The sequence below is a fragment of the Salarias fasciatus genome, chromosome 4, assembly GCF_902148845.1.
Source record: "Salarias fasciatus chromosome 4, fSalaFa1.1, whole genome shotgun sequence".
NCBI lineage: Eukaryota > Metazoa > Chordata > Actinopteri > Blenniiformes > Blenniidae > Salarias > Salarias fasciatus.
In genome coordinates, this window is record NC_043748.1 from 13,444,506 (window position 1) to 13,458,660 (window position 14,155).

General features: G+C 43.7%; 2 protein-coding genes across 2 annotated transcripts; both read left to right on the plus strand.

The window, feature by feature from the left end:
- The first annotated feature begins 616 nt into the window (after positions 1–616).
- On the plus strand, positions 617–5,141 carry mfsd6l (major facilitator superfamily domain containing 6-like). Its single transcript, XM_030088593.1, has 2 exons — positions 617–767; positions 1,817–5,141. The coding sequence occupies exon 2, from the start codon at positions 1,872–1,874 to the stop codon at positions 3,564–3,566; it is 1,695 nt and encodes a 564-aa protein (XP_029944453.1). The 5' UTR covers positions 617–767; positions 1,817–1,871; the 3' UTR covers positions 3,567–5,141.
- A 613-nt stretch (positions 5,142–5,754) lies between these two features.
- LOC115386379 (uncharacterized protein C16orf45 homolog) lies at positions 5,755–12,161 on the plus strand. Its single transcript, XM_030088599.1, has 6 exons — positions 5,755–5,843; positions 7,626–7,746; positions 9,786–9,859; positions 10,485–10,599; positions 11,675–11,739; positions 12,003–12,161. The coding sequence occupies exons 1-6, from the start codon at positions 5,771–5,773 to the stop codon at positions 12,119–12,121; spliced, it is 567 nt and encodes a 188-aa protein (XP_029944459.1). The 5' UTR covers positions 5,755–5,770; the 3' UTR covers positions 12,122–12,161.
- The last annotated feature ends 1,994 nt before the right edge of the window (positions 12,162–14,155 follow it).

A 14,155-nucleotide genomic window follows, 5' to 3' on the forward strand; every position in this document is an offset into this window, starting at 1 on the left:
AGTCTCGCAGGTCGCTCTCCTCTTAGTGCATGGGCCTTTGTTCTTGTTTGTCAGTGAACTTGTAAATATCTGGCAGATTTGACTATTTGGGCTTTTTAGAAAATTAAGTCGCTTATTCGAGCTCGAATAAGCAAATTACTTGTTCACCCGGGTGAAGAGGGCGGGGCTTAACAACCCGTACCCTGCTTCTGATTGGCTCTGATTTTGATAGAAATGAAAACAGGCCAATCAGTGACACAATAAATCGTCCACACACGCGAGGGTCTTCTTTTTAAGAAGCAAAAAATATCAGCATACTCATTCTGATAGTTCAACTTTAGTAAGGGGAATTTCCTAACGCTCTCATTTGTTTGTGAAAGCAGAAGTCACTTTTCACGTTGTAATTTTGTCCTGAGTTGTATTTAATGAGTTTACATTTATACTTATGATTGTTTCTTTCATTTACTTTTCAAATAATGATCATAGACATTCATTCATTTATTTGTTTGCTGTTTAAAATATTGTTGTTGTTGTTGTTGTTGTTTTTTTATGGGAAAAGTCGTTGTTTTGGGCTTGTGCCCAGAAGTCTGCTTGTTGCTCTCGCGAGATTTAGCAGCTCCGGCAGGTGGGAGCGTGACTGAGGCAGTGAGGCGGTGCACGCGGTCTCAGGTGTCTCAGCACACAGCATTAAGCACCTAAAATTTACCCGGAGCTGGGACGTGAGACTCTGAGATGGGACGTGGTCGTTAGATGAGTGCCGGGAACTTCCAGCGGGCAGAAGTTAAAAGGTAAAGGCGGGTGTTTGTGTTTTGCTGCGGCTGCTGTGACGTGGACTTCATATCCTGCAGGGACAGGTGCATCCAGACTGACAGGCGGTGTGCTCCATCCTGTTCCGTGTCTGGTTTGATCCGCATATTTCTGCAAAGAAGGCGTTTCATGTTCCAGGATGTGCAAAATACATCTATAAATACGCATAAAAAAGTTAAGTTTTGCCATTTAAGCTCCGTTTAACTATCACATGTGATATTAATTCTTTTGCAAGGTATATTGAACTAAATTCGCATAGAAAATAGTTATTTTCCTCTTAGTTGGAAAGTGAGTATATAGGCAACTAATTTATGACAGAACAATTGCAGTAATAATAATTCTAAATACTAATCTACCAATTATATTTTTACACGTATGTTAGGAAAAACAACACAAGTTAGGAAAAAATGAATGCAAGCAGGTGTACAAACTCAGTGGTCCCAGTTGTGACAATGATTAACCATTAGTGTCTTTTTTTGTATTTATTCATCCCTGCTTTTGCATGTCTGTTCACAAGCCAGTTGTTGAAGTAACGTCCTAAATGTGGGAAGTTTCTTCTTTACTTCCCCTTATTCAGCATGGGGATGGCTGAATTTCTTTGTCTGGCACACTTTAAACACATACATAGCAAGGCACCTCTTCAGCATTAAAATGTTGTTATTATGAGATTTTTTTTCTGTCAGAGGTTAAAACTTTAAGATATTTCAGGAATGCTTGAAGTTTTATCAGCTGATTGGGAATTTTAAGATGTAGCACTTTCATTTTGTACTATTGTAGATCCAACAACAACGCAATCTGTTGTGAGTTACATGATCCCATGCAACAAAGCATCTATACTGTTACAGTCAATTTGAATACATGCCTTATAATCAGTAGAAAAACAATGAAAACTGTATGTGAGTTTACAAAACCACCTTGGGCAGGAAGTGAAAAATTGAGTTTCGGCAAAATAGAATGATCGGCTGACCCAATTTCATCCTGAAATATAAGAATTGTATTCATGTTTACATTACTCTTTTCTCATTTTCAGCTCCCTGTTTGAATCCAGCCAGTCGCTCATGTGACACCTGACCGGAGACGCCATCATGATGAGGAGGAACAAGCAGATCGACATCAGGCACGCCCTCGCCCTCGCCGGCGCCTTCACCTTCGTGGTGTCCTGCGCGAAGGCCTGCCTGCTCCCCTTCGTCACGCTGTACCTCAGACAGCTGGGTCTGACTCCCGCCATGACGGGCGTGGTCATGGGCACGCAGCACTTCATCTGGCTGGTGTGGAGCCCCGCCGCCAGTCTCCTCTCTAAGCTCTACGACAAGCGGCGGGTGGTGATCAGCGGCTCTCTCGTGGCGTCGGCCGTGGTCGCCCTGCTGCTGCTGCTCCCCCCGCCTGTGGACGTGAACACGCAGAGAGACACCTGCAACGTTTCTGGTACTACCGTCGCCCCCGTTCAGAATTCGGGCGGTGACTCTCGCACGAACTCCACACCTGAAACGGCAGATTCCAAATCTAATGGCACAAAATCTGCTCCGGTCACCTCGGGCACGTCTTCGGTTCACGCCGCCATTTCTCACCAGAATTCATCCGCGGCGGTCGAGAATCACACCAACTCGCCAGTGAGGAGCAAAAGGTCAAAGGTGAAGTCGAAACACAGTGCAAAGGAAGAGAAAGAGAAGACTAGTTTTGATTTCCTGGGCAGCCTGAAGGTGATGGACGTCCAGCACCAGCTCTTCTTCTTGGTCCTTATCATCATGTCGGTGTGGGCGCTGGCGTTGGCGTCTCTGGAGTGGACGGCGGAAGACGGATTGTACGAGTATCTGGACTTCGCGGACGCGTCGGACCGCCACGGCAGCACCGGGGTCTGGGGTCTGCTGGGAGCGGCGTGCGGGGTCGGGGGTTCGGGGCTGCTGGTCAGCCAGCTGAGCTGCCTCCCGTCCGGCCGTAGCCCGGGCAGCGCGGCGCACTTCTACTGCTACACCGCCCTCTCCGTCCTGGCGCTGCCGGTGGCGCTCTACCTCCCCCTGCACCTGAACAGGAAGCGGGACCGAGCCAACGGGCTGCTGAAGGCCGTGCAGCTGGTGCGCGGCTCCCCGCGGGCGCTGCTGTGCCTCGTCACCACCCTGCTGGTCGGGGTGGCGCGCTCGGCGGTTGACAACTTCCTCCTGTGGCAGATGCAGGACCGCGGCGCCAGCGAGCTGCACATGGGACTGGCTCTGTCCCTCGCTCTGCTCTCGCAGTCCGGCTTCCCCCTGCTGGTCAGACACGTGTCCAGGCTCCTCAGCCCGGGGCGGGTGCTCGCCGTCGCCTCCGCCACCCTGGGCCTGCAGTGCTTCTACTACTCCTTCCTGTGGGGGGCGTGGGCCGCCCTGCCGGCGCAGGTGCTGAGCTGCTTCAGCGGCGGGGCGCTGTGGTGGGCCGTGAGGGCGCAGTGCGAAGACATCGCCACGCCCGGCGCCGAGCGCAGCGTGAGCAGAGTCTACACGGCGCTGTCTCTGCACCTGGGCAGCGGGTTGGGGAGCGTCGCAGGAGGGTTCGCGGCGCAGAGGTTCGGGCTGGAGTGGCTGTTCAGGGGCGTGGCGGTGGGGCTGACGGCGTGGTGCGTGTGCCTGCCCGTGCTCCAGTGGAAAACCCCTCTGCAGCGCAGGATCAACTACTCCCGCCTGCTGGCGGCCGACGCAAGCGAAGTCAGCGACACCGAGTCCGAACAGGAGAAAGACTGGCTGGAGAAAGCCATGGACGACGACAGAGGCAACAACAACAACAATGGGAGGCGGATAAACCAGTGAGACCAGACAACTTCACCGTGTCTGAAACCTGAACCGTGGATAAAACCAAAGCACACATCAGCAACTGAAGGCCGGAGTGTCTGACTCGGTTCAGCTGGAGGCAACAGTGTTGGAAGACAGTGAAAGATTTATCAAATATATAATTTGATAATAAAAAAAGACTGTAAACACTAATTCTTATCATTAAACGCTTTTCATTACACTAATAACCAATTTGTTGCTTTCTTCGAGCCAGATGTGTGCCAGATCTTTTACTATATTAGTATTTGACTGTTAAACCGAATTGCTTCGTCAAAAATGGTCTGCTCCTCTACAATAGGTTTTTTTCTACTTCTGCTTATTTTTCAGGCATAATTCCTATTTCTGCATTTAAAATTAAGAGATGATTACGTAACTGTGGATTTTCTTTTATTATTTAAGTGAAGCCCTGTTCTGTATTCTCCATCCATTGTTTGTATTCGCTTCATGCTTTCTCCACTTCACACTATTTTTTTAGCATCTGAAAGTTCCTCTTCTGTAAAACACTTCAACCTAAGCTCAGTGTCAGTCATTTTAACCTTTTGTTTTTGGTTTCAAGGTAAATACCATCAGTCACCTGCAGCAGGGCTTTTGATAGATATCATCTGCTATCTCTATCTGAGAATCAGTCTGGCTCTCTTGGTCTTTTCTTCCAGTTTTTGGGAAGTAAATTATCTCAAAGTAAATTTTCTGCAGGTTTTCTGTTTGCACATCTCCAAATCTCTGCGATGAAGCTGAATGAAGGGTTTACCCACTCGATAAATGAGCAATATACACATAAGTGGGAGATATTTAAAAGACATGTCACTCTTGATCAAAGGCATGATTGATTTCCCACTCTGCCAAGTTTAATTACTGTCTTAAATGTTGACATTTGACTCATTAATTTTCACCAGAATCAAGTGTCCTTGCGTGTTTGTGTGTCAGCTGCTGCGCTTCATCTCTGAGCCTCCTGGGTCTTCATTCATGTACATTTGCATTGTGATTGAAATAAACACAGAAGGCTCTCTACAAGGAGTACAGCAAACATGAGATCTGTGTACTGAGGAATGTGAAAACTGGACTTTTACAGCACAATTGAGCGTGGTGTTGTTGAAAAGATGCACTTGATTGTTGACATGTATCACCTCAGTGCCTCTCTCTGGAGTTTAAACTGTGAACTGCCAAAAAATACGTTGAATCAGAATAAAAGTTGCTTGGTGTGCATTGGATGGACAAATGATCATTATACTGCAGCTGCTTCATTATTATTTTAACCTCTTAGAAGATGACTGTTACAGTAAAGGGGCTTGATTACTGTTGTAGGTGAAAAATTTAACATTAAATAAGTTTTATAATGTTGTAATGTTAAGACGTCCTGCCTCGGCTGCAAAAATAAACTCCCATCTGAAGATGTAAAGTGCTTTTATCTTATTTTGTAGTCCAGTCAAGTTATATGTATTACAATTTAGGAAATGGTTTAGCTTTTCACTCAAAACCATGAAATAAGTTTAGTCATTACTTGTGTAATTACTGATGATTAACTCTTGTCAATCTATATCTGGTAACTTTTTGGCTTTATTCGTAAATTGATAACAGTAAAATAAATTTTGAACAATATAGAAATATAGAAAGTGTTTTTTGTGTTTCCTCTTGAATAGAGCTCCCTAATAATAATTAAATATCAAGAAAACACCACAAAGAACAAGTAACTATGAAATGCGCTATATTTAGAGTATTTTTTGCGCATAATACATATGCAACAGTGGTGCTCAATACTGTGTATGTAGTGAATTGTTGAAGTCACTTAACTCATACTCACGCTGTAAAAGAAATGTTTAGTTTCCCACTATTTCAATAAGCACCTTAAAAAGGATAAGCTGCTTTATGCAGCAATAAAGGTCAATTCAGCTTCTTTAGTGTTTTGAGTACTTTTCACGTCTGTTTTTTTTTTTTTTTTCCAGTTCTAATTACCTGCAGGTGTGTTGTTGTAGCGTGTCGCCGCCACTAGGAGGCGCCTCTGCACAGCTGCGTCCATTCAGCCTGAGCTGGAGCCTCTCCTTCATCCTCTCCTTCATCCTCCTCACATTTCCTCACATGTTTCTGCGATGCAGCATGAAGTCAAACCTGTAAACAGCCGCTTCCCCGCCGCTTGAACACGGACTGAATTTCCTCCTCAGACTCCCGAGAAACGAGAAAAAAAAAAGATGGAAAAAGAGAGAAAACCGTCTCGGCAGTACGGCTCGCTGGAAAACACGCAGGCGGACGCAGAGAAATCAAGTGAGTTTTTTATGCCTTTGAAACGTTTCGTTGATTGTATAAAGTTGAAAAAAAATCGTGTTTTGAGCAGGATAGGGTGAAACTGTTAAAGTAGTTAGTCTGCAGGGGCGGAGGAAGATCTCCAGGGGACCAAGTGGGGTGCCCAGTGGGACTTTTTCTACATGCAAATTTAACATTTTTGAATTAATTTTGAATTTTCAAAAATCTTAGCTTCATTTTTATCTGGCAGGTAATCATATTTTATAACCTAATCGCTCATTTCTGTTTCTCCCAAACTTAAAAGTCAATTTAATGCATTTTTATTAATGCATTGTTTCAAGTAATAAGACAATATGCACAATATGTCCACTGCAGTCAGCTGGTGTATAACATTACAAGACTTTAGCAATAAGTCCACTAAATGATTGTAAGTTGTCTGTTCAGAGATGAATTGATTTAATTTAAGGCATTTTTCAACTATGAATTGTGAAATAAAAATACTTCAGCAAATGTAATGGGATTTATGATGATTAAATTCTTATGAGTTCTATAACATTCTTTTACAACACCTTGCTTGATTTTTGTCAATATTGACACATATATTGTGCCCCTCATAAAAGGTTGCCCTTCAGGTTACACATGCAGATAAGGCCACTTTAACATTTCCATACAAGATAAAAATGTTTTTTAAATACTAAATTGTACAACTTAGATTATTTTAAGTAAGAACTATAAGGTGTTCCTGTTTTTTCAGTAGCCACCTAAAGGTTTCACATAACATACTTTGTATTACTGTGAGTAAAAATGTTCTAGAATAAATAAATCAGCTTGTTATTTTTTAATTACCTGGTTATGACACTGCATAACATAACTGCATGTGGCGTTGTTGCTCATGCAACAATGCATACTGGTGTTAATGAGTGTTTTCAGTCCTCATGGGGAGCCACTGGCCTGCGTGCTTTCAATGTCTCCCTGCTTCAAAAGAAAGGTTCATTATCAGGCTGCTGCAAAGCCTCTGCAATCTTTAGGAAGTGGAAACGAGGCAGAAGGCTTCGGGGATCCAGGTTCACGCAAACTTCCACACAAACAAGAGTAATCAAAGGCGACGGTGTGAAATTAAAAGCCAGGAACAATTCAGACTGAATGAAGAAAACATAATAAACCAGGAAAGACTGTTTAACTGTGGATCATAAAGCCTCCCTGCTGATAATGAACATGCGTGTGGGAGCAGGCATGCAGCGGAGTGTTGTGGCGGAGTTTGTGGGCTTGAATGTTTCTGTACTCTCTGAGTGATTCGATGTGATTGTGAAGTCTTTTCACACAAGGCCAGATAATTAAAAGCCAATCGGAGCCCTGCTGGATGACTCATCGAGGGAGGAGGAAGAGGAGGTGCGGTGATGATCGGAGGAAGTCTCCTCACAGCTCGGATCAGTTCACATCAGCATGCCGGATCGGATCCTCCCCTCTTTTCAGTGTTTTATTGACAATGAAGCTGATGATGAATAACTCCAGTCCAAAATTGGCTCATTTTTCTTATTTTCTTTAAATTCATTCTGTAAAATTCATGCAAATTTCATCACAACTTAACTAATGTTCATAATTAATTATGAGTATGTTAGCCACAAAAGCAGCCTAATAAAGTGTTGAACATTTCATTGATCTGTTTTATTTCTAGTGAGTGAAGCAGTCGAACACCGTTCTGTTTCTGGACCTCAGTGGAAAAAGTTTGGACACATTGTGTCCTAATCATTGAAACAGATCCACACTTTTGGGATTGTTTTCTGTTTTGTTTTGTTTTTTCAGCAGAAGACGTCGTTTCAATGGCCGATTCCACGATCACAGTGGAGGACATCGAAGGAGAGCTCTTCAGAATCGAGCGGATACGAGACATCCTCGTCCGGAGGGAGTCAGAGCTCCGATACATGTGAGACTCCAGCATTCAACATTCAAAAGAAAGAATGCAAGCAAAGATATTAACACAAAATTAATTATTATCTCTGCAGATTCACATCAGATTTTTTTTTTAATGATTCATGCTTGTTTAGATTTTTGAATTGAAGGGTTTTTTTGTGACAGTAGACCCCCGAGGACAGTGTTTGCTTCTATTATGTGACACGAGGGAATTCTGTTCTGTCATCTGGCGCCACACACACACACACACACACACACACACACACACACACACACACAAGCACAATTTAAAACAGCACTGCAGGGATCAGAATACACAGGGAAGCTGCCAGCAGTCTCTCAGGAGTCAAACATGATGCAGCACAGCAACTGTCAGCCGCTCAATGTGGGCGTAGCCATGTGCACAAAGGGAAACACACACAGACAGACACACACACACACACACACACACACACACACACACACACACACACACACACACACACACACAATGCCGATCTTCAAAGATGCCCTTTCGCTCTCACCCTTATTTTTAATCATTTCGCTGTTTCTGGGGGGATTTCCTCGTCATTTTGTTCCATGGAGATCGATGTCTGAAGCAGGGGTCAGGGCTGCACAGTGTTTCCACGCTATCAATCACAGACATTTCAGATTCACTGTGCAGAAGTGTGATGTGTGTGTTGCGGTTCGTGATGGTGCATATCAGCTTCCACTTTCATCTTCTGTCATGTTCAGTCATTTCCAGCGAGGTGAAAAGGAACGCGCAGTCATTTCTGTCTTGCCTATTGTACTGAAATGAAATAAGACATTTCTGTTTGATAGTACGTGGGACTGGAGCTAACCAAGAAAAAAACTGGTTCAGATATAACAGAAATACCTCCCAGGCTCTTTAGAACTTGGTAGTAATCATGTGTATTATGTATATGTGTAAATATGTGAGGGTGTAAACAAGATGAAAAAAGTTCGGCATATTTCTCTGCTCGTAACCCACAAATTTACAAATTCGGTATCATTTGAAAGGAAAATAAAGAGACTCTCCAATCATATCATATGCTTGCCAAGTAATATTTTTACGACAAAGACATATTCAGCTGAACTCAAATCCTCTTGGAAAATGTGCACACTTTATAATCAGTTTTCAGAGTTTTGTGGGTTTCGTAAGCTACTCACGAATCACAATTAGCCTAAATTAAGTTTTGCTCTCAAAGTTATTATCTCTAAATGTTATTCTGCTGATATAATTTTAACAATTCATGTTTCCAGGATCCCTTGGCTTCGATTTATTATAATGTAGTTAGGAAATAAAATCTGGTTTTTATAGCTTTCAAAAAACAAGACACTTACTTTCAGTAAATATTCAAAGCACGGATTTTAATCTATGCGCTTCTAAAATTCTTCGTTAGAATTTGTGCTAAGCTAACCAGCTGTGAATGCACGTAACATTAAATCACTGCACCAACGTGGATTCATGGATTAATTAGACATCAGGCTCTTTTCCTCTGTTTTCATTCACATCTCCAAACTCCATCCAGCGGCTGCAACTCTCCTGTTGTTTATACATCCAGACCATCTCTACGTCACATATCGACATTTCTGTGCGCCAGTCTGAAATACACACAGCTGAAGTGCACTCCAGGATAATTTATTTCATTAAACCTGTCCCTCAAAATATATCCAGTATAGTTATTTTCTTTTTTTTTTTTTTTTATCCTTTTAGGAGCCCACAGAGGTGTGTGACACTTGTGCGAGTGTCTCCCGAATTTTCGCCGTTGGTCTCAGAGAGTGAAATGAGATCTGTTACAATCATCCAGAGGGCGGCGTGTCCGTGTTATCGCAGCTAATAAACCTGAAGACCTCGCTGTCATCCGAGCCCCCCTTGTCTGTTTGATCACTGACGCATTCGTGACGCCAGGAGGGATATTGCTTTGCTCCCGTAGTGCAAAATCCGCTCTATTTACACAGCCTGTTGAGGAGGGAGGCCAGCGTCCCTCCACATGTTCGAGGGTCCAATGTAATCATGGCGTTTTCCCTGACTGTTTGCTTTCCACTCAGGATGGACGACATTCAGCTCTGCAAAGAAATCACCAGGCTGAAGCAGGAGCTGCAGAAACTTGTCTCGGTTCCAGGTAAATTAAAGGGGAATCTCAGCCACGGTATTTAACCCCGACACAGTTTGCCGACCCTTAAATGGAAAGATATCAGTGGGGAATAAAAGTTAACCATCTGTGAATAGAGTGAAGTCATCAGTTGCCTTCTCAAGGCTCTTCTCTTTTGTCTGACTGCATTCAAACCACTTTTTCTCTGTACATTAGCTTTAAATGGCAGCAGGACAGAAGGAGGTTGCTGTGGCAACTAAAAAGATGAGTACACTGAGTGTCGAGGGCTATATATAAAGTTCCAGAGCTTTGGTTGTGGAGCTGAAGTCAAAAGTTTCAGATTTTCCTCACTTTTTTTTTTGTCGCCATGGTGATAACATTTCAGTTCTTCCTGATAACTTTACACTGTTATTTGCATGTGAGGAGAGATGTTCATGCTTCCTTTTAGACACCCTAAGAAATCTCCTTACATGTTCTTTGTCCTTTTAATTCACAAATGATACATGTTCAGACTACTAAGCAAATTTCCCCAAACAATCCTCTGTGATTATGTTCCAAAGGAGAGTGAGACATTTTTTAATCAGGGTCATCTTATATTTTATATTCAAACCAGGAGGGAATTTTATTTTAAGCTTGTCGTGTGATTGTTCAACAGATAAGGAAAAGTCTAAAGAGGACAGAGAGAAGGAAGAAGAGCTGCTGCAGCAGATCAACAAGCTGGTGGAGACCAGGGACTTCCTCGTGGAGGACGTGGAGTTTGAAAGGCTGCGGTGAGAAAAACTTGGACACAGATGTAAAACAGTGTTTCCTGTGTCAGTTTCTGAAATATTCTTGAGATGCAGTCAAGATCGAGATTTTTGGTCATAAAGATGAAATGCGGAAGTATCTGGCACCACAATAAAGAAAAAAATAGCAATGCAAATCAAGTCAACTTTGTTGCTAATCTTTGACGTACCTTAGTCTTAAAGAGAAGAGTCTTAAAGCCACCAAATCCACATCCTCCTAATACTTTACTATTTATTTGATGGATTACATTACATTGGTGTGCTTATGTGATAAATACTTCCACAATGATCAACACACCTCGTATTTGTTTGAGTTCAGGCACCCAAAAATATTAGTGAAGCTTAAAAACTGTCAGGAACTTATGTGTGATTACATGTCAATCTTCCTCAAATTCTGATTTTAATGTATTTTCACCAACAAAAAGCTTTCCTGTAAGTTAAAGAAAAAGCTGCTGAGATATAAGTCTGATTGTTACGACATGTCGGCTAATCTTGATAAAGTACAAGAAACATGTTGTTTTGAATACTAAGTTTCAGAAATTTTGAATTTTTCATGGTCCCTGATTGAACCTTTGGATGTTCTGGTTTTGGCCCACAAGCCATGTGTTTGACATTCCTGCTAAAGATTTAGAACTTTTTGCTTTAAGCTGACTTTTTCTTAAAGCAGCTCTGAACTCTTGTGTATTTCGTTGCTCCTCATCCTGCAGCTCTGCTCCGTCATCTGATTGTTCATCTGTCCGTCTTTACATTCACCCAGAATATTGATATCCAGTCCTTCTTCAGTCGGATTATTTTCTTGTGGTGCAAAGTTATCCACCACAGCTGACAGGAGGCAGCGGGGAAAAAAATATATTTCTGAGTGGCATTTTGATTGCTCCGGTGTGAGCAGCTGTCTCTTTTCATTATTTAATGTAGATGTGAGAATGGAAATGAAGAGATGGCTGCGTGGATGCAGAGTATACAGCAGGAATATTCAGTCCTTCAGAATAACAAGATGTGAGACTGCCTGAAAGCCTGAAACGTCTCCAGAATTAGAAAATATAACTCTGATCTTCCACAGGGAAAGAGAGGAGGACAGAGAGATGGCTGCATTCTTACAGTCCAAATTTCAAAAAGCTCCAAAAGGTGAGTGGAAAGTAGTTGCAAGTAACTATTTACATGGTTTTAAAGTATTTTACTGAATTATGTGAGGATTATAATACATCTTATATCAAGATAGTTAAAAAAAAAGCTGTTATTTGTGTGATTAGGTGAAATTAGACATTTTTTAGGAGTTGCAATTACTTGTAACTCAATATATTATTTGATTAATTATTATTAAATTAGATTCAATATTATTATTAGTATGAGTAAACCTTTTCCACCGCGTCTTTTCCGTTACCACTCAGGTGCTTCTCCAGATCGGACGGTGGCGTCCGCCTCCCAGCAGACGTCCGCACCCTTCATCACCAAAACTGGACTGGCGCTGCTGAAGGACTGCTGCGGCTTCACCTGCTCCGTCATGTAACGCCGCTCGCAGCAGGAATCTGTGGACCGCTCCTACAGACGTGTTCGTTTTTAACAAGCTGTCACGTGTGTGCCGTGTGTTTGTCCTATGCAGAAAGACTATAGGTGCTTTGTATATTACAGGACGTGTGTTTGAATATTTTATGTGATCCGCTGCTGTGAAATGCCGTGTTTATATGTGGAGCAGCGGGGAATCGGACTGGATAAACTAATGACTCCTATCCGTTTGACGTAACTGGATATTGTAAAGGCGGCTCACACGGTGTAATTATCCATTTGTGTCAGGACCCGCACAGCAGCGGCCTCCTAGTGGCGCTGTGCAGGTTCTTGTGTGTGTTTTTCAGGTGGGTGGAGCTGGAGAGGAGGCTTGCTGCAGCAGAGGTTCAGCTCGTCAGCGGGATGACCTTCAGCTGCTTGGGGCACTGACACTATTTAAGCGACGCCCAGGCTGAGAGTCAGCGCTGGATCGTAACATCTACGCCCGTGTGTCACGTGTGTAGCACATTCAGCTTCATAGCTTCTCAAGCTGACCAAGTCTTCCTTTGTTTGCAGTTGGAGTTCCGATCAGCCTGCCGCAGCACTCAGCCTCTCCAGCCGCCCACCTGCCCAAGACTGTCTCGGGACGCAGAGCCAGGACGCCAAGACCGAAGCTCACCACCGACTATTCGGACAGTGCCCCCTCGGACCAGCCGCCTGGACTCGCCGCTTCCTGACCCCCCCCCAGAATAAACTGTTCCTGCACTCTTCAGACCTGCCTCCATCTTGCTGTCTGCGTCTGAGCCTCACTACAGACCGTAACAATTTGTGATATATTACAGACTGTAAGTGTAGAAGCCTTGACCACTTCCTGATGTAGCTGAGTGTTATGACAACATTGTGAGAGTTTTAACTCTATCTTAGTAATCGGATTAGGCAGTTGTAGCTTTTTTTTCCCCAGTAATATGCCTTCCGCTCTGTTTTGTAAAGAGTATTTTCACATATGATCAGAAGAAAATGGGTGTACTCGTTAAAACATGACTATGATTGTAGCATCTTTGCAAAAGCTGTCATTAAAACGTTTGACTGCTCATGTGTTATCGTGGTGCTCAGTTGGAGATCAGTTCTCCTTCACTGGTGGTTTCACCTGCTTTCCTCTGCTGCTCTGGGTCCTCACTGCTTCACTGAGCAGGATCGATAGCTGGAGTTTCTGCTTGAATCCTCAGGTGCGTCTGGGGAGAGATACGAGTTCAGGTAAACCTTTCGGAGTCCTCCTCTGCTGCGGCGACTCTCCTGAATCACTGTAATGTCAGGGAAATTTTGTGCCGTTTCTGCTTGAGATTCTCCTTGTTTCCTGAAAACATCTGACCCACTCCACTGAGCATCCTGCCTTCATCCTGTGTCTTACTGCCATGACAACGGGATGAGAGGGTGTAGTGTGTGTGTGTGTGTGTGGTGGGGACAAAGGCAGCTGAGGGTATTACTGGTCACTGTGGTGAGGAGGAAACCAGATGCTTTCAGTTCCACATAACTTCCCTCAGCTGTCTCCCTTCACCTCTCGTCCTCACGCAGTAACACACTCTGTGGCCACTGATGACACACACACCAGACTCGTCCCCTCCACCACACTCCGGCAGGTTCCTGACGGACGGACGAAGCCGAACAGGAGCCAGATCTGTGTGAGTAATAGCAGAGATAAATGTCTTTAATTATAGTTTCCCTATTGTCCATGCTGTGGCTCTCTCCCAGGCACACGTGCGTTGTTTCATGGTTCCTCTCCTCCTGACGGCTGAGGCCGTCACAGCTGGCTGCAGATAAGCAGACCTGCACGGAGGCAAGCAATGCTTTGCACTGTATTTAATTTGCAGACTGGGATGACTAATCAGGGGCAGCATGCTGTGAGTAAGGACAAGTTGCTTCCAACCCAGTCTAATTAGATGCTGGAGGAATCACTGTTTGTTCCTGTACGCAGCGCTGCCAGAGACATTAAGCAGCTCCTGGAAAGGTGATATCGTGCTCCGCCAATTAAGGACTTTGTGCTTTTCAGTGCCATCGGATG